At 46.9% G+C, this 18,869-nt stretch overlaps 2 protein-coding genes across 4 annotated transcripts; one reads left to right on the top strand and one right to left on the bottom strand.

Annotated features, from left to right (window-relative positions):
* Positions 1-6,827: 6,827 nt before the first annotated feature.
* On the top strand, positions 6,828-13,840 carry GPATCH4 (G-patch domain containing 4). Of its 2 annotated transcripts, XM_036865365.1 has the most exons (9): positions 6,828-6,902; positions 9,372-9,512; positions 9,979-10,052; positions 10,164-10,256; positions 10,357-10,443; positions 11,171-11,305; positions 12,041-12,132; positions 12,392-12,442; positions 12,666-13,840. In XM_036865365.1, exons 2-9 carry the CDS (start codon positions 9,434-9,436, stop codon positions 13,381-13,383), a joined length of 1,329 nt encoding a protein of 442 aa, XP_036721260.1. In that variant the 5' UTR covers positions 6,828-6,902; positions 9,372-9,433; the 3' UTR covers positions 13,384-13,840. The 2 variants fall into 2 exon arrangements, with proteins under 2 accessions (XP_036721260.1, XP_036721270.1); XM_036865375.1 differs by lacking the exon at positions 11,171-11,305.
* NAXE (NAD(P)HX epimerase) lies at positions 12,141-17,037 on the bottom strand. Of its 2 annotated transcripts, XM_036865446.1 has the most exons (7): positions 16,805-17,026; positions 16,550-16,658; positions 16,294-16,404; positions 16,102-16,215; positions 14,803-14,950; positions 14,273-14,481; positions 12,141-12,418 (listed from the first exon to the last, which is right to left on the bottom strand). In XM_036865446.1, the coding sequence occupies exons 1-6, from the start codon at positions 16,984-16,986 to the stop codon at positions 14,279-14,281; spliced, it is 867 nt and encodes a 288-aa protein (XP_036721341.1). In that variant the 5' UTR covers positions 16,987-17,026; the 3' UTR covers positions 12,141-12,418; positions 14,273-14,278. The 2 variants fall into 2 exon arrangements, with proteins under 2 accessions (XP_036721341.1, XP_036721331.1); XM_036865436.1 differs by lacking the exon at positions 12,141-12,418 and having other exon boundaries at positions 14,073-14,481; positions 16,805-17,037.
* Positions 17,038-18,869: the final 1,832 nt, after the last annotated feature.

Raw genomic sequence — 18,869 nt, 5'->3', positions numbered from 1 at the left:
TTTGTGGCAGCAGTGCCAAGAGAAAGAATGAGGTGGGACACCCTGCTGCTTTTCTTTCCAGCAGGGTCCTTTTTCCCATCTCTACTGCCACTCATATTGATGTCTTTCATACTGCCCCCGTTCAGAAATTTTTCCATGGCATTTTTACTGATGTATCTGGAAATATTTCATTAAAAAAAAATACTGATTGATTGATTGGCTGCATGAGGTCTTAGTTGTGGCACGCGGGATCTTTCATTGTGGAGCGCGGGCTCTTCATTGCAGTGCGCGGGCTTCTCTAGTTGTGGCACGAGGGCTCCACAGCGCGTGGGCTCTGTAGTTGGGGCATGTGGGCTCTCTAGTTGCGGCGCCCGGCTTAGTTGCCCCGCGGCATGTGGGATCTTAGTTCCCCCACCAGGGGTGGAACCGGCGTCCCCTGCGTTGCAAGACCAATTCTTAACCGCTGGACCACCAGGGAAGTCCCTGGAAGTATTTTATTTTTAAAAATATAAAAAACAAGCCAAGTGGAAGTGTCTGCTGCCTTGCAAACTTCACTTCTCTAGGCTGACTCTAGAAGTGGCAGCAAGCACTACAGAGGAAAGAGGGCCCCTTTTGCAGTTCCCTCCCTCATCCATTCTCACCACCCCACCACCACAACCAGCATGTACCCACACTGGGGTTTCCAAGCCCCTTCACAGAAGGAGACACTGAGGTCAGGGAAAGACAGAGACAGGAACTAGAGGGACAGTGATGCAGAGCTCAGAGACAGGTCTTGACCCAAATTGGAGAGAAGCGTGGTACCAAGGGGCAGATGGCAATGATGCTTCAAAGAGAAATAAATGTTTGTTAATCAGAAACACACACCAGATTGCATCAAAGGACAGCCATCTGTGGCTGAGACCATTTCATTTCTGTTTTCTGTGGTGACTGGCCCTCAGGTTGCTTACCTACAAATAGGGAAGATTATATACAATTTGGGATTAGGCTGAGAATCAAATAAAATGATGTTTGTGAAAATGATATTTTAAACTGTGAACCACTGTTTTAAATAAAACCCACTATATAAAATTTTTTTTGAATCATTTTTATTTATTTATTTATTTAGGCTGCTCTGGGTCTTATTTGTGACACACGGGATCTTTGTTGTCGGCCTACCGACTTCTTAGTTGCGGCGTACATGTGGGATCTAGTTCCCTGACCAGGGATCGAACTCGGGCCCCCTGCGTTGGGAGCACCGAGTCTTAGCCATTGGACCACCAGGGAAGTCCCCAAAACCCACTATTTTTAAATAGCAAAGCACTCTGCACAAGGGATTGTAATATTTTTGCTGTTATGGACTTAAATGGTTAATGAAGTAGGAAAATTACAAACTGCCTAGGCCTGAGGATTAAGAAATAATATCAGTCTAAGAAAAAACCCTAAGAGACATAGGCGCACCTTTTTTTTTTTCTCAACAGAAAGAAAAATAACATTATATTAGGTAAACATTGCCAATATTTGTGATATAAGCTTTCAAAAATCCCAACATTTGGTACTTCCCTGGTGGTCCAGTGGTTAAGATTCCATGCTTCCACTGCAGGGAACATGGGATGGATCCCTGGTCAGGGAACTAAGATCCTGCATGCCACATGGTGTGGCAAAAAAAAAAAAAATCCCCACAATTGTAGTTGCAACCACAGGCTCTTTTCTCTTCCCTCATTCTCAAATTTCAGTAATAGAATAAATACATGAATAAACAACTGAGAAGAGGTAGAGGAAAATGTTACACAAGTTTATGCACCAGAGGGATTTGTTAGCGTAGTATGACTTAGAGTATAGAAAGATAACCCAGTACCTAATTTTTAGGATTTCATTCTGCTCCAGAAATTTTGAAAGGAATTCAAGAGTTGGTCATCTCGGACTTCCCTGGTGGTGCAGTGGTTAAGAATCTGCCTGCCAATGCAGGCAACATGGGTTCAATCCCTGGTATGGGAGGACTCCACATGCCCCGGAGCAACTAAGCCTGTGTGCCACAACTACGGAGCCTGAGCTCTAGGGGCCACGAGCCACAACTACCGAGCCCGTATGCCACAACTACTGAAGCCAGTGCGCCTAGAGCCCGTGCTCTGCAACAAGAGAAGCCACCGCAATGAGGAGACCGCGCACTGCAACGAACAGTAGCCCCCACTTGCCGCAACTAGGGAAAGCCCGTGCGCAGCAACAAAGACCCAACGCAGCCAAAAATAAATAAATAATAAATAAATAAATGTATTAAAAAAAAAGTAAAAAAAAAAAAAAAGAGTTGTTCATCTCAGGGCCACATTCACCTCCTCCTGAAGGTCTCCCTGTTGCCAATCATATTTCTCCTCATTTCTGCACCAAGTTCCTCAGCACTGAGGAACTCTGATGTGTATTCATTTGCTGTTTTAAAGTTATTTTTCCTGATAAAATATGTTAATTGTAGAAAAAACTAAAATTCAGAGAGAATATATAAAGAAGGGTATGCACTTACTCATAATTCCTTCATCTCAGAATGACTGCCTGTAACATGTTAGTGTTCTTCTCTTGTTCTTTTACTGTGCCTGTGGATTTTTGGGTTTTTTGAGATATAATGCACATACCATAAAACTCACCCTTTTAAAGTGTACAGTTCAGTGGGTATTAGTATGTTCACAAGTTTAACCAACACCACTGATTCCAGAACATGTCATCAGCCCAAAAAGAAACCCTCCACCCACCCATTAGTAACCACTCTCCATTTTCCTCTTCCCAGCTGACCTATGTCAATGGATTTGCCTACTCTGGACATTGCATATAAATGGAATCATACAGTATGTGGCCTTTTGTGTCTGGTTTCTTTCACTTAACATATTTTCAAAGTTTATCCATGTTGTAGAATGTATCAATACCACATTTCCTCTGATGACCTAATCATATTCCATTGTGGATCTACCATGTTTTCTTTACCCATTCATTAGCTGATGGACATTTGGATTGTTTCCACTTTTTAGCTATTACTATAGATAGTGCTTCTATGAAATTTTGTGTACAAGTTTTTGTATAGACATATATTTTCAATTCTCTTGGGTATATACCTAGGAGTGGGATTGTTGGGTCATACAGTAATTCTATGCTTAACTTTTTGAGGAATTTTTCAAACTGTTTTCCAAGGCAGCCACACTATTTTACCTTCCCACCAGCAATGTATAAGCGTTCTCATTTCTCCACATCCTCACCAACACTTGTTATTGCTCATTTTTTAAATAATAGTTATCCTAGAAGGTGTGAAATGATATTGTATTGTGGTTTTCACTTGCATTTCCCTGATGACTAATGATGTTGGGCATCTTTTCATGTGCTTATTAACCATTTGTATATCTTCTTTGGAGAAATGTCAATCCAAATCTTTTACCCATTTTAAAATTGTGTTGTCTTTTTATTATTGAGTTGTATTATTTTTTAAAATTTTATTTATTTATTTATTTATTTTTGGCCGCATTGGGTCTTTGTTGCTGCGCAAGGGCTTTCTCTAGTTGCGGTGAACGGGAGCTACTCTTCGTTGTGGTGCGTGGGCTTCTCATTGTGGTGGCTTTTGCTGCGGAGCACGGGCTCTAGGTGCGCAGGCTTCAGTAGTTGTGGCACGCGGGTTCAGTAGTTGTGGCTCGCGGGCTCTAGAGCGCAGGCTCAGCAGTTGTGGCGCATGGGCTTAGTTGCTCCGCGGCCTGTGGGATCTTCCCATACCAGGGATTGAACCCGTGTTCCCTGCATTGGCAGGCGGATTCTTAACCACTGCACCACCAGGGAAGTCCCTGTAAGAGTTCTTTATGTATTTTTTGGATATTAGAACCTTATCAGAAATATGATTTGCAAATATTTTCTTCCATTCTGTAATTGTCTTTTTACTTCTTGATGGTGTCCTTCGGAGCACAAACGTTTTAATTTTGATGAAGCCTAATTTATCTGTTTTTTTCCTTTGAGTGCTTGTACATTTGGACTCATAGCTAATAAACTATTGTTTAATCCAAGGTTATGAAAGTTTACATCTATGTTTGCTTTTAAGAGCTTTAGAGGTTTTGCTCTTACATTTAGGTTTTTGATTCATCTTGAGTTAATTTTTGCATATGATGCGAGGTAGGGGTCCAACTTCATTTTTTTTTGCATGTGGCTATCCAGTTGTCTTAGCATAATTTGTTGAAAAGACTATTCTCTCCTCATTGAATTGTCTTGGCATTCTTGTTGAAAATCAATTGCCCATAAATGTATGGGTTTATTTCTGGACTCTCATTTCTATCCTATTGATCTTTATATCTAGCCTATGCCAGAACCACAGTCTTGATTACTATAGCTTTGTGGTAAGTTTGGAAATTGAGAAGTGTTAGTCGTTCAACTTTGTTCTTTTTCAAGAAAATGGACTCCTTGCATTACCATTTGAATTTCCAAATCAGCTTGTCAACTTATGCAAAAAAAGCCAGCTAGGATTTTGATAGAGATTGTGTTGAATCTGTAGACCAATTTGGAGAGTATTGTGATATTATTAAGTCTTCCAACCCATGAACACATGTATCTTTCCATTCACGTAGCTCTTCTTTAGTTTCTTTCGATGACATTTTGTAATTTTCAGTGTACAACTCTTGCTCTTCTTCTGTTATATTGTGTTAAATTCCTAAGCGCTTTATTCCTTTTGATGCCATTGCCTATGAATTTTTAACATAGATCGGCTCTTACTATGCAGGAACCAGTTTGTACCTGCTTTTTTCATTTCAATCATATCATAGACATGTCCCCCAAGTTATTAAGACTCCTTTTAAAGCTACATATTAGTGCATTGTACGGTTACACTATAATTTATTTAGCCATTCTCCTGTTGTGGGATATTTAGGTTCTTTACAATTTTTCCATTTTATAAATATTCCTGTAATAAATATTTCTATTGATCTTGCTATGTCTGCATTTTAGATTATTTCCTTATAAGTAGTCATGGCCCCTTCCACCACGAGAGAACACAGCAAGAAAGTACCGGATATGAATCAGGAAGAGGGCCCTCACCAGAAGGTGATTATCCCAGTCCCTTGATCTTGGACTTCCCAGCATGCAGAACTGAGAGCGGCCAAGATGGCGGAGTAGAAAGACCCTAAGCTCACTTTATAAGTAGCCATGTATTCTTGTTCTCTTACAATGGCTTTTATTTCTCACAACTCTTGTGAGGAGTGTGAGACCCCATGAAACTTGGAATTCCTGGAGGCCCATTTCTTCTTTTGCAGTCCCACGTAGCCCCCAGGGACAGGCTTACAGCCTGGGAGAGGCTCCTTCAGGAAGCCCTCAGGGGCCCTGGCTTCTCCTCTTACCCCCGTGGCACTGTGTCCTGACCTTGCCGCAGCTCTCATCACTCACTCATATAAATGCCTGGTAACTTGTTACACTCCCACAAGACGGTGAGGCCCAACAGGACAAGGGCTGGACCCCTAGCCCTTGGCCTACAGAAGACCCTTAATAAATGTTTATCAAATGAGTGAGTCAGGCAGAACAGGAGTTCAAGGTCCTAGGCCAGAGGAAGAATCTTGAGTCAAGGAATTATGGCCATTAGGTTTTTGGAGTGGCTGGCAAAGTATGCCACACAGAAATTGTGGGCTAGAAAGGGCCCTTGAGGTTGCCCTATTCAGGAGTTTTCAAACCTCTTTTATGCTCACAGTATAATATATTAGATAGATAGGTAGATTGATAGATAGGGGAGATGGAATGGGAAAATGGTGGAAACTGAAGACCTATCTGTGGAATTTTCTCTCTCTCTCTCTCTTTTTTTTTTTTTTTTCCGCGCTGCTCTGGCTTGCTGCATCTTATTTCCCCGACCAGGGATCGAACCCGACCCCTGGCAGTGAAAGCGCGGAGTCCTAACCGCTGGACCGCCAGGGGATTCCCCCTTTATTTTTCCTTCCCAGGTAGCATATTTTTAAAGTAAAATTAATTTTATGTAAAAAAAAATCTTATGGGGATTAGGGAGTATGACATACTGAGCAATTATAACAAAACTTTACTGTGACACGGCAGTTTTTCTTTTTGAAGTTCCTTGGGAGTGGGGGAGGGGGTGGGGTGCGTCGGGCTCTAAGCTACCGTAAATACTGATACAGGGACGCAAACAAGGGATTTTTTTTTTTTCAGGTTTTAGTTCTTGGGTGGCTCAGTGAAGCTTAGGAACAGTTTGTGGGGATGAGAGCACGCGCAGCCTCTCTTGTTGATTTGTTTGCAATATGTTCTTTCCCTCCCCTGCTCAATGGACCCTAATACTTAAAAGGCAAGTCCAAACTCCTCAACCTGGCATGGATTCCGGGATCCTCCCTCTCTCTCCAGTCCCACTCGAGGTCCCGATTTTCCCTGGGCTAGACTAGGTGCACCCCGAAGTCAGGGCTCTCTCTTATGCATCTTTGTATCACCAGTACCAAAAGGGGCAGGTCCTGGCACAGAGTGGTGAGTCAAAAAGTGTTTGATGAACCTACTGAAACCTCTCATCTCTAGGATTTTATAAATAACTGTCCCTGCAGGCTGAGTATTCATCCCCGCAAATCACCTCAGAGGTACTACCTCCTTCTCTGCCTCCACGAATCTCTCAGGCCACTCTGAATGGTTTCCCCTAAAGTTTTCCTTCCTCATATTTGTGCCTGTAACTAGTCAGTGTCGGACCCAAAGCTGTTCTCTGCATCCCAATAGAGCCGGATAGGACTGAAGTCCCGCGGCCATTTAGACCTGCAGGGAGGAAGTAAACAGAACACTTTCCGGATCTCCTGAAATGGGCACAACACAGTTCCTCCGGGGACGACCGAGAGTTCGGTTCCGGCGTGCGTCTCTATGGTTTCGACAGCCTAGAACGACCGAAACGGCACTTCCGGGAAGATGGCGGCGCACAGATCACGTCTGGCACATGTTTCTGCGGAGAGGACCTTGCACTAACGGTAAGAGCCTACAGTCCCCCGAACGGTGGCTGTCGGAGCCCGGGCTCAGGAGCAAATGTGAGAGCAGGAGAGTAGTTTTACCCAAGTGAAACTGCGGGAGGAGGGCTGGAGTTTAGACCTCAGAGGAAGGAGGCCTAGGGAAAGGGTTGCCGGTTCTTTGGAATCGCTGTAAGGAAGGTGGCCCTGGGCCCCTTCTCCAGAAAACTCAGGTTGACTGGAAAGAAAACAGTTCCTGAAAGTGTGCTAGAAGCCTTCACAAAGACTGTGGCGCACAGCCTGGGATCTAGTTGCTTCTGTCCAGTTATCCGTTCTAGGTCGGTTAAAGCAATTACCATCTATGTCACTCAGTTCAACGAATGATGACTGAACGCATTCTCGATTCTTGGAGTTGCATTAAGTACACCGGGGTTGGGTAATAAAACCAGGGCGTATAGTTTCGAATTACTGGGACAAGGGACAGGCAGTGGTAGGTTTTACAGCGTAAAGTACAAACGTCTATGAGACTGAGGAATGTAGTGATTAAGAACACCAGTTCTGGAATGCCTGAGATCCTGGATCTGCTACTTGCCAGCTGTTTGATTTGGACAAGTAACTAAACTTCTCAGCGCCATTTGTCAATTACCAAAAAAAAAAAAACAAAAAAAAACCTCCTAATAGGGTTGTTGGGAGGATTAAATGAAATAATGTGTGTGCAGCAATTAGCAGCAGGCTGGCATTGAGTAAATGCACGTGTTGGTGGTTGTTGTTATTGAAATCTGGGGGCTAATAGATTAGAAATAACTTCTGAGAAGAAGCAGAGGTTTGAGGTGGCCTCAAAGGCCTCAGTGTTTGAATTTTACTTCTCTTGCATTATCAAGAAGCAAGATAGGGCCATTTCTTCACTCAGTGCTTTTCTGTTGGGACTCTCAAGGTGTCAATTAGGTTTTCAAGTAATCATCCTTCACAGTAGAAATGTGAACAGAAATGTGATTCATCCTAAATTTGCTACTCTTCATACCTAACCAGACTGGTCATCGTTGTTAAGCCTAATATGTAATGTTTAGGAGGGGTGACTTGATGTGTCTGACTTTTTTTTTTTTTTATTAGCATACTCACTAGACATTCTTAAACACAACTGAAAGTTTTAGCCTTTGGAGTTGTCACTTGGGGAGGCCAGAGGGTTACTCCAGGAGTGCCATTATTCAGCTTTTAAAATGGTCTGCAATGCCTGTAATAAATGATCTTAGTACAAGTTAACTTTAGTGACTCAAGTCAGCAGTGATAGTCTTAGTTTTGAATGTCTTGTGTAAGAAGCTATCTTAACCGTTTCAGAGACAAATTTGGTATATAAGTCGGACAGTGCCATTGTGGAGTCCAAAATGAGGAACACCTGAACGACTCTAAAGAAATGCAACTACAGTTGACAAACAACACAGATTTGAACTGCATGGGTCCACTTACATGTGGATTTTTTTCAATAAATATTACAGTACTACATAATCAGTGGTTAGTTGAATCCTGGGATGCGGAAGGCCAGTATGGGACTTGAGCATCCATGGGTTTTGCTATCCACAGCAGGTCCTGGAACAAATCCCCTGCTGATACTGAGGGATGACTGTAGTTGGGAATGTGATAGAAAGTGGGCCACTCTGGAGTCAGGCAACCTGAGCTCATATTCCAGCTCCATCTCTTACCAGCTGTGTAACCCCAGGCAAAAAACCCTTTGTAAAATAAGGATAAGGTGTATCTCACAGGACTGTCAGGATTAAATGAGACAGTATAGCAATATGTGTAACCCCTCTGTTACACTTTAAATGCTCAATAAGAGTGCCCTTCCTAAGCTGGACAGTTTCAAAAGGGGTGCTCCAACAAGACTGAAAGACAGTGGGGAAGAGGCACGTAGCCTTCACATTGAGAGGACAGTGTAAATGCTGGGGCACAGGTATAGGATATGGGCTCTATTAAGTACTGTTGTCTTATAACTCAGGTTAACAAGCACCTCCTTGCTTTGTTTTTACGTGGTAATAAATCGTGGGAGATGCTATCAGGTAGTGGTAAAGAGTGGGGACTCTGCAGACAAGCTTCCTGGGTTTGAGTTCTACATGTATCAGCTGTGTGACCTTGAGCAAGTCACCTAACCTCTTTAGGCTTTAGTTTCCTCATTTGTAAAACAGGGATATAATACTTTCCTGAATGTAAAGTTCAGGAAATCTTCCCAGGCTGGGAGGAGTACACGAAATGATCCATGTAAAATCTTAGCACAGCCTGGCATGTAGTGAACTCTCCATACATTTGGGTGTTATTATTAATACCAGGTCTCCTTGGCTTTCAACATGTTGACATTGACCTCTCAGTGGTCGGACAGGGAGCTCCCCAAGGACCAGGCCTATTTCCTCTGTCTCTGCTCCAGCTTCAGGAAAGAGTTCTTATAAGAGCAGTCAGGATGGATTTGATGGATGACTTGGGCACTTTCTTTTTTTCCTCTTAAAGGGAAGATAGTGACCCCTTCTCTTCTCTGGTGAGGGCCTGAGGACAGTGACTCTTTTCTCACCATGAGTGTCACCCCAGAGGTCAAGAGTCGTGGGATGAAGTTTGCTGAGGAGCAGCTGCTAAAGCATGGATGGACTCAAGGTGATTCCCATGGGGCCCTTTTCACATCCCCCCAACTCCCTCACTACCCTCTGCCCAGGGAAGAGGCATCATCCTGGATTAACCCCTATGTAGTCCGTTCAACTGGAGGAGGAAAGTTAGTTTAAAGGGAAATTTGCAGAAGAAAATTGCTGACATTTCCAGAAAAGGGAAGAAGGGAAGAAATATGATGGTGGATAGTGAGAAAGAAGTGGTTCAGAGGACTGAGAGGGGGAGGAAGAGACACGACTTCTGTCCTGAGAGAATTATGAAGGAAAGATAGTTTGGGCTCAAAATGGGAGGACTGCATGGAGAGGTGCTAGAAAGAGTGCAACTGGGAGGGCTTCCAGGATGGACGGAGCATGCCTGAAGTTAGATATGTGGAATGGCAAGGAGTGGCATGTGCTGGGGGTGCCTTGTGAGGGCTTGGGGCAGGAGTGGAATAAGCCAAATCATTCACTGTTTGCAGGCAAAGGCCTGGGCCGGAAGGAGAATGGCATCACCCAGGCCCTCAGGGTAACGCTGAAGCAGGACACTCATGGGGTAAGACTGGGCAGGCTGAGGGAGGTCAGTGTGGATGGGAGAGGGGGGCCTTGAGGATAGGGGGAGGGAGGGGAATGACAGGTCCTGAGTTCATACTTCTTCCTCTGGCAGGTGGGACACGACCCTGCCAAAGAGTTCACAAACTACTGGTGGAATGATCTCTTCAACAGGACTGCGGCCAGCTTGGTAGTGAAAACTGGGCAGGTATAAGCTCTAATAGTAGGCACATGAACCATGAGGGCCTGGGACATGTGGGGGTGAGGGAGACATGGCATGTCACCCACTCACGGATACTCCCCCACAGGATGGAGTACAGATAAGGTGCCTGTCTAAGGAGACCACCCGTCATGATCATGCCAAGCCCAACCTGCTGTATCAGAAGTTTGTGAAGGTATTAGAGGCTGGGGGTGAGACGGCCCATCCTTTTTTCCTTCCCTGGTGTCCCCTGGGGCCTGAACAATTGCCTTGTACGCCCTACCTATTCTCAGGATTGTCCTAACAGTGGGATCCTGTGACCAACCTCGCTGTTGCTTACCTAGACTGCCCAGACCCTCAGCAAGAATTGAAATCTTCAGGTTGAATGTATCCCTGCCATCTGCTGAGGGGGCAGCAACAGGGAGTGGGAGGTGGGGCACAGTCAGGAACTGTCAGAGCAGGGCAGGGAGGGGATGTCTAATTCAGAGGGCTTAGAAGTCGGAGGAGACTTGCAAGATTATCTGATCCATTGTCCTTATTTTGCAGATGTGGCCAAAAGGGGGGAAAGTGGCTCGCTGAAGAGCCCACAGCTGGCTAGTAATGGCAGACAGGACTAGAACCCAGGTGTTGAGACTCCCCTTTTCTAGCCCGCCAATAGAAGGGAGCTAACATTTAACGATCCTCTATTACGTCCTTAAGGGCTCTATGTATTATCTAGCAAATCCTTCCCATTCATCTCTGTGGCCATCTTCTGCCCCAGTTCAGACCATCATCCTCTCCTGCCTCATTTCTTTCACAGCCTCATAACTATACTCCTCACTCTAGTCTCAAACCCCACCGCGATTAGTTCATCCTCCACAAAGCATCCAGTGTTCTCTGAAAAACACAAATTTCATTCTGTCACTGGCTCCTCCTTGACCTAGGATGACACAGTCCAGATGTGTCAGACTGGCTCACATGGCCCTTCATGCCTTGTCCCTGCCTTCTTTCTTAGCCTGTCTCTCGCCACCTCTCAGGACCTCTACACTTTAGCCAGATGGAATCTGAATCTTTTCAAGGTACCATGTTTTTTCACTTTCAAGTTTTTGCACATGCTATTCCCTCTGCCTGGGACATTCTGCTTCCTTTGCCCCTTTACCTGCTGACCTTTTTCTTGTCTTCCAGAGCTCAGCTCCTTGTAGTAACTATTCCCCAAACCCTGAAGCCTGAGTAGGGTACCCTTCCTCTAGCACAGACAACACTTTCATCATCGTTTTCTATGTTCTGACATATTCCTTTACCCCTCAACCATGTAGATTCCATCTGGGCTGGAACCATCTCATCCTTATTCCACTCTATCCCCAACCTCTTAGCCCAAAGTAGGTTCTTAACCTGGTTAAAGTACTGTGCATAGGTATGGGGGGGAGGGGCATGAAAAGTAGCATCTTTATTGTCCGTTACTGGCACCATGGGATGACCGCCAGGGGGCACTTGTCCCACTGTGAAGACCTGATGACCCAGAGCACTTCTTCCTCCCTTCCTGTTCTGTCCACTAGCTGGCTGTGAGCCAGGGAGGCCAGGACTGCCCCCACCCCACCCACCCCCAACTGCAGTCCACCTCCTGCCCAAGTTGATGTATGCAGTTTGGCACACCTCTGTGTGGGGCTGCAAGGAGCGATGTTGGGGGCTGACAAATTTGTGCCAGTGGCTGTTCAGGGTGGCAGTGGCACCACTGCTCTTCCCTTTCCAGGAGGGAAGAGCAATGGTGGTGGTGCTGAGTGGGCCTTGTCCACCCCCATGATTCCTCCTTCTAGACGGCCACACTGACTTCAAGTGGGGAGAAGCCAGACAAGGACTTGGAAAGCTGCAGTGATGACGACAGCCAGGGGCCCAAGCCTGCAAAGATGTGAGACTTCTTTTTAGTGCTAGGGGCATGTGGGAGGAGATGCCTTCCAATCTCAAAAGAAAGGACCAAGTGTAATGCTTGACTGTGGGCTTCTTCAGGGTGGAAATGTGTTGTACTCATCTTTGTATCCCCTACACCTAGAAAAGTGCCGGGTCCTGAATAGGAACTCAGTGCTGAAGGAATGTTTTAGAGGGGAGGAGAGGTCAAGCCTTTCCACCAGATCTGTTTGTAATTCCTGATTCCTGCCCTTCCCCAACAGTCTGACTGATGAGATGCTGCTCCAAGCCTGTGAGGGGCGAACAGCACACAAGTAAGTAGCGGTTAGCTTCTTGGGCTCCCTTCTTTTCTCCCCATCACAAGCCCACCCCTGTGCCACTCTTTTCACCCCAGAGAAAGTGATTCCTATTCTCTGCCCATTTCTGAAGCTACCTGAAGACAGGCAGCTCCTCCCTTACGAACTTTCCCTGCAGTCTCAGAGATTAGGCCTGTTTTCCCCAATACCCTCCCTCTGACTTGGGCCCCATCTATTTCAGGGCTGCCCGTCTTGGGATCACGATGAAGGCTAAGCTTGCTCGGTTAGAGGCCCAGGAGCAGGCCTTCCTGGCTTGTCTCAAAGGCCAGGACCCTGGGGTCCCTCAACTGCAGTCTGAGAGCAAGCCCCCACAAAAAAAGAAAAAGAAAAGGAAGCAGAAAGAGGAGGAAGAGGCTACGGCAACTGAAAGGAATGCAGAAGAGTACCCAGAACACACTGATCAGAGTGTCAGGAAAAGCAAGAAGAAGAAAAGACGGCATCAAGAAGAAGGTGTCACAGATGAGAGAGAGGGAACAGCTGTAAGGCATGAGGAAGAAGAGACCACAGGAACAAGTGGGCTTGGGGAATTGAAAAACAGAGAACAAACTGATCAGTCCCTCAGGAAAAGGAAGAAGAAGAGGAGGCAGCATGAGGAAGACTTGAACATGGAGGAGGCTGTTGTAGATGGTGGGACCAGAGAAGCAGAAAGCAGATCATGCAGTGATCGGAAAAGTAGGAGAAGCAAGAAGAAAAGACAGCGGCATCAGGAGGAGGAGGACGTCTTGCGTGTAAGGGATAAAGGAGATGAGGAAGATGGCAGGACTAGGACAGCAGAGAGCAAGGCATACACGGGCTCAAGTGGCAGAGGTAAGAAGAGGCAGAAGCAACCAGAGGAGGAAAGACCTGGAGTCCACACTGACCAGAGAGCAAAAAAGAAGAAACAGAAGAAGAGAAACTGAAGGCCAGGTCAAGATGCAGCCCAATCGAGTCCTCTTCAGGAGTTGAAGCCTCAGAGACCTGAGTTGGTGCAGGTCTTGTGCACCCTCTCAGTGAGGAGTCCCTCCCAAGGAGGAAACAGCTCTGGAACAGTAGTCCGCTGAGAGGAGAGCAGTAGTGCCGTGTCTGACTTGAGGGAGCAGGCACATTTCCCCCTTACAGCGTCTAACCCAGAGATGGTGAACTCAAGCACCTGCAGGGACCGGGCAGCTAAGGGACAAGGATGCTGGGGGCTGTGGGAACGGGAATGCAGACAGCCTCTGAAGGGGCATCTTGGCCAAAAGAAGCTGAAAATATAGACCTATGAGAAATGTACTGATTTTTTAATTTTGTGAAGGCTAAGAAAAACATGCAAATTCAGCCCATAGGTTGCCAGTTTCTAACTATACCAAATTGAATAAACATTAGCTTGGTCTCCTAGCCTATAGATAAGTCCTGACTGTCATCTCCATTCTCAGCCTGAGAAGGTCCTGAATACAAGTTTCCTTAGAGGCCTCTGAAGAAATTCCTTCTGTTAACTTCCTGTAGTCTTGCTATGCTGTTAAGTGGAAGGAGAAAGTTTAGAGAACCTCACCCAGCTCCCTGTCTGCACCCCTGATAAGAATTGTGTGTGTGTAAAGGACAGCACACCTCACTTGGGAGCCTTTTTTAGCATCTGAAAGTGAATTGTCATTGCCCCCAAATGTCATAGCAACCCCTCTTGCATATTGTTCCCCCAGAGAGAGGGCACCACATCTCCAGTGTTGCTCTCTGGCTCCTGCCATCTCTTAACCTTTATTGCCAGAAGAGCTCCCAGGACTCCACAGCTCTGGGAGAGAGGAACTAAATCTATTGGGAAGAATGCCCGCCTACCTTCCCTCACTGCAGATGATAGACACACTCGGTGTCAGGGTAGGGTGGCAGGTTCAGCTGGTACTTCTTTTCCAGAGCAGGAGGCACGAAACGACCCCCCAGGTAGTGGTAGCGACCAGTAAACTGGGTTGCAGACTTTTTGGGTGCTGTCAGGGAGATGAGCAAGTCTGGCTGGATCCCTCCAGAGTTTCCCTTCTCCACATCCCATCCTGAAAAGAAGGTGGTATTCAGAAAGAGCGGAAAAGACCAGATGTCCAGTCCCCTTCCACACCTTGCTCTACTCTAGTCCTAAAAGAGTGGGAAGCCCCCTGGGTCCCCACCTGAGGAAATCGTGTCCATGTACGCCTGGGCTCTGGTCTCTGACAGTCACTGTAAAGGGCATTCCTGAACTCTTTGCTCCCCAGCCCTACTTTGGCTGTGGTATGCGCCTCTACACTTGGTCTGAACCTTGAGTCAAGAACCAGGACTCCTAGTACCTACCTCAAGGCAGGGCAGGGCCCCAATCCCCCCAACCTCCTTGGACCCAGCACCTGAGGGAATGTCGATGCTGGCAATGGGCACGGTGAGTCCATTCAGGACACTCAGGATGCTGCGGAATGGCTCCCGAACATCACCCTTGAAGCTGAAGCCAAAGATGGCATCCACCACCAGCTCGTATAGTTCATCAATCAGCATGGGCTGTGGCAGAGCAGAAAAAGGAAAGGATGTCAGAGCTGGCAGCTGCACAAAGAACCCTTAACAGGAGAGGGCTGTCCTTTGTACCCACAGACCATTCACATAGGCACAAATATAATTTTATCTCATTCAGATGGCATTCTGAGGCCTAGAGTTAAGTGCAAGTGGGTCACTGATTGAGGCCAAGCTGAGTCCAGTCACATTTTCTGTCCTGAGTGCCTGCCAACCACTGGGGAGGCTACAGTGTAGGACAGCCTGAGACTTGGAAGTCAGGAGGGACAGGTTCTGGTCTTGGCTCTGCCGTGATCTGGTTCTGTGACTTTGTACAAATCACTTCCCTTCTCTTGCATCTCAGTCTCTTCACCTGTAAAATGTGTTAAGGAATTTTAAAAAAGTTCTCAGGTTTCCCACTCCTAAATCCAAGATCTGAAACATCTGAAGAAAGGGTTTAGGATGAGGCAGTGACTTCAGCTCCCAGAAGATGCAGATGATGTGTTTACTGCAAGCTAGGCGAAGAGGAACTGGCTGCAGAGTTACAGGAGTGGGGCTTCCCTGGTGGCACAGTGGTTAAGAATCCGCCTGCCAATGCAGGGGACACGGGTTTGAGCCCTGGTCCGGGAAGATCCCACATGTCGTGGAGCAACTAAGCCCGTGCCCCACAACTACTGAGCCCTGCGCTCTAGAGTCCACGAGCCACAACTACTGAAGCCCACGTGCCACAACTACTGAAGCCCGCGCACCTAGAACCCGTGCTCTGCAACAAGAGAAGCCCGCGCACCGCAACACAGAGTAGCCCCCGCTCACCGCAACTAGAGAATGCCCGCACGCAGCAACGAAGACTCAATGCAGCCAAAAATAAATGAATAAATTAATTAATTTTTTAAAAAAAGTGACCAGGGGAAATTAAGGGGAAATGAAGCTGTAGAGAAGGCAGTGTTGGGAACTCATGGAGCACGCCTTACGGAGAAGGCTCTTACACCACTTCCATTCAGATAGCATGCTTTAGGCATCTTCTGTGTCAGGCACTATCCCTGCCCTCTAAGAGTTAATCCTCTAGAAAGGAAGATAAGCAAATGAGCTCAGCCTGGAAAGGTGAGGGAAGAGCAGAACACAGGCAGCAGTATTGAGGAGGGCAGTGAACTGGAACCACCTACCTCTGGGGGCATTTCACCAAGGAAAGGGATGTCCATTTTCTGGCACTGGGTCACCAGTGCAGTGAAGAGTGGCCTGTTAGGCCTTTTAGGATAATAGATGGTTGGCTGGTAGCCCTGTGAGGAAAGGAAAGCGGTGATTCAAGCCCAGGTCCTGGAAACCTCATACCCGACAGCCCTTCCCCGCATACTCACAAAGAGTTTGAGGTGTCGAGCACAGACCAGGCCATCTCCTCCGTTATTCCCAGGGCCGCAGATGACCAGGACAGTAGGGGGACTCCTGGACAAGGACGTGGGGGGATATGCCTGAAGGCAGAGTCAAAGGGGATTCAGAGAGGCTTTGGGCAGTGACAGCCCAGTCTCGGCCTGGCCGTCCCTCCCACTTCATTGTGCCTAGGCCTGGTGGCTTGCACAGTGACTTGCCCCTTGGGTGGAGGGTTGTGCCACTGACCTTGGCAATGGCTGTGGCACAGCTCAGCCCGGCCAGCTCCATAAGTTGGTCCACGCTGAACTGGTACTCGTTAAACAGCTCCTGGTCCACGGCCTGGGCCTCCTCCTGGCTGAGGAAACCCACAACCTGAGTCCCCACCCCTCAGGTGTTCCGTCGCGCAGGCGGCGCGGCCCAGGTCCCGCCCCTGGGAGGGGGGTCCTTCCACCCAAGTCCCGCTCCCCGCGTGCCCGCCCAGAGAGCACGTGCCCGTCCAACCTCAGGTACTTCACTGCTGAGCTCGCCATGACCTCTGAGTCCCCGCGGCCACCCGAGATCAGCCGCTGCGGCCCCCACCAGGTGGCTCCCGCGCGACAGGCGCCGGCCTGGACTCTGAGGAGCGATAGGCGCGAGCCCGCAACCAGCAGCCCGAGCCCCAGGAGCGCCCGCAGCCCGGACATTCAGTTGTCAGAGCGCGCGCCCCCGCCCCGCGCCCGCCTCCACGCCCCCCCCCCGCCCCGGCGCATGCGCGGCCCCTCGCCCCGCCCCCGAAAGGCCGGGGCCGCGCGCACCGCTGACGGAAGCTGTCATGGGGCTGGCGGGACCGGTAGTGGGATTCCACCGCTCCTTCGCGCGTTACTGTGCGCGCCAGCGCTCCGGGTGCCCTCCCGCCCCGGCCCCACCTCGTCCGGGCGCCTTGCCTAGATGCCAGCCCTTCGCGGGAGCATTTTCATGTTGCTTCACAGATGACCCAAAGTGCTTTGCTTCCAACCGCCCTTTGATAATAATTCTTGTTTTTCGTAGCTCTTTCAGGAAGCTGTATAGCATAGCAGTTAGCCCGGGTTCCTCCCCTACCACTTAGTGACTGAGTGAACTTGGCTCTCCAGGTTTCAGTCTCCTGTCTATAAAATGGGGATACGAGTACATACTTCATGGGGTGGTAATCCACGCAAAGCCGTCGACAGTACACAGGGCTCAATAAATTAATGTTCTTATTCACACTGCTAAGCATTTCATATAACTTAGGACCCCTCTCCCCACCAAATTAGCTTCCCCTATCTCTGTTTACCAGGATAGCACGCTGTACTTCCCTAATCATACATAATACTTATCGCTCTTTATCGGGTAATAGCTGTGGAAATAGAAAACTATAAACCTTAAATAGGTTGAGTATGCCAAGATTAAAAATGTAGTTGAAACCCTAGACTCCAGGTCACGATAATATTTCAAGAAAAACCTGGAGAGGAAGACTAAACTTGTAACCCAAGAGCTTTTAAGAATGAAAACACACTCCTGCCGGGTTAAGAGAGAAGTTTGGGGAATAACAGACCAGTTACATTAAGGCACTAAGATAAAGATAATTATCCAGGTGGAATGAAGGGCTTGGGTTTTTGTGGGGGTTTTTTTCCGTTTTCCATTATGGTTTATTACAGGATTGAAGGTCTTGTTTTTATGCTAGTATATTCTTTTTCTGTATCATGAATTCCATTCCCGGCTAGTTCACTGAGAAAACAAGAACCCCTCCTGCTTTTAACTACTCCTCTGATAGTCTCCTTTTTAATTATAAGAGGTTTAACATCTCCTATGGGTTGTACCCTTGGCCTTCATCTATGTTTGTTTTACATGTTTGTTGTGGGAAATTGAATGTATCAGACTGTGATTGTGGTGGAAAATCGTTTTTGTTAGACTTTGTTTGTGGTTTACTCACTGAGTTTACTCATCTAAATTGAAATGTAGGGTTTACATTACAATTGGATAATCTTATGCAAGACCTCATTAACTTTGTTTTATAACTTCACCAGTATATAAGTAGTTTCACTTTTATATATTAGTCAAGACTCCCTACAGGCCTACTTGAGAAAATTAATTTGGTAATTCTGAAGATTCATTTCTAAAACACAATGTGAAGCATGCTTCTTTGACATAGATAACATTTTGAGTTTATGTGCCCAGTGCTGACATGAATCATCTCATTTCATCCTCACAACTCTGTTATTATCACCATTTTACAGATGAGAAAACTGAGGCTCAAAGATGTTGAGTGACATGTCCAATGATACAGTGATAGCTGTCAGTGGAGCTAGGATCCAAGCAGCTTGACCTAGAGTATGTAGTCTTTTTTTTGTAAGGGCTGCTGTGTATGCAGTGATCTTCAGTGTTTTTATTTTTATTTATTTTTTTAATTAATGAACTTATTTATTTTTGGCTGCGTTGGGTGTTCGTTGCTGCGCGTGGGCTTTCTCTAGTTGTGGCGAGCGGGGACTACTCTTCGTTGCGGTGCGTGGGCTTCTCATTGCATTGGCTTCTCTTGTTGCAGAGGATGGGCTCTAGGCTCACGGGCTTC

The sequence above is a fragment of the Balaenoptera musculus genome, chromosome 1 (genome assembly GCF_009873245.2).
Source record: "Balaenoptera musculus isolate JJ_BM4_2016_0621 chromosome 1, mBalMus1.pri.v3, whole genome shotgun sequence".
NCBI classification, from domain to species: Eukaryota; Metazoa; Chordata; class Mammalia; order Artiodactyla; family Balaenopteridae; genus Balaenoptera; species Balaenoptera musculus.
This window is presented reverse-complemented; position numbering and strand designations above follow the sequence as displayed.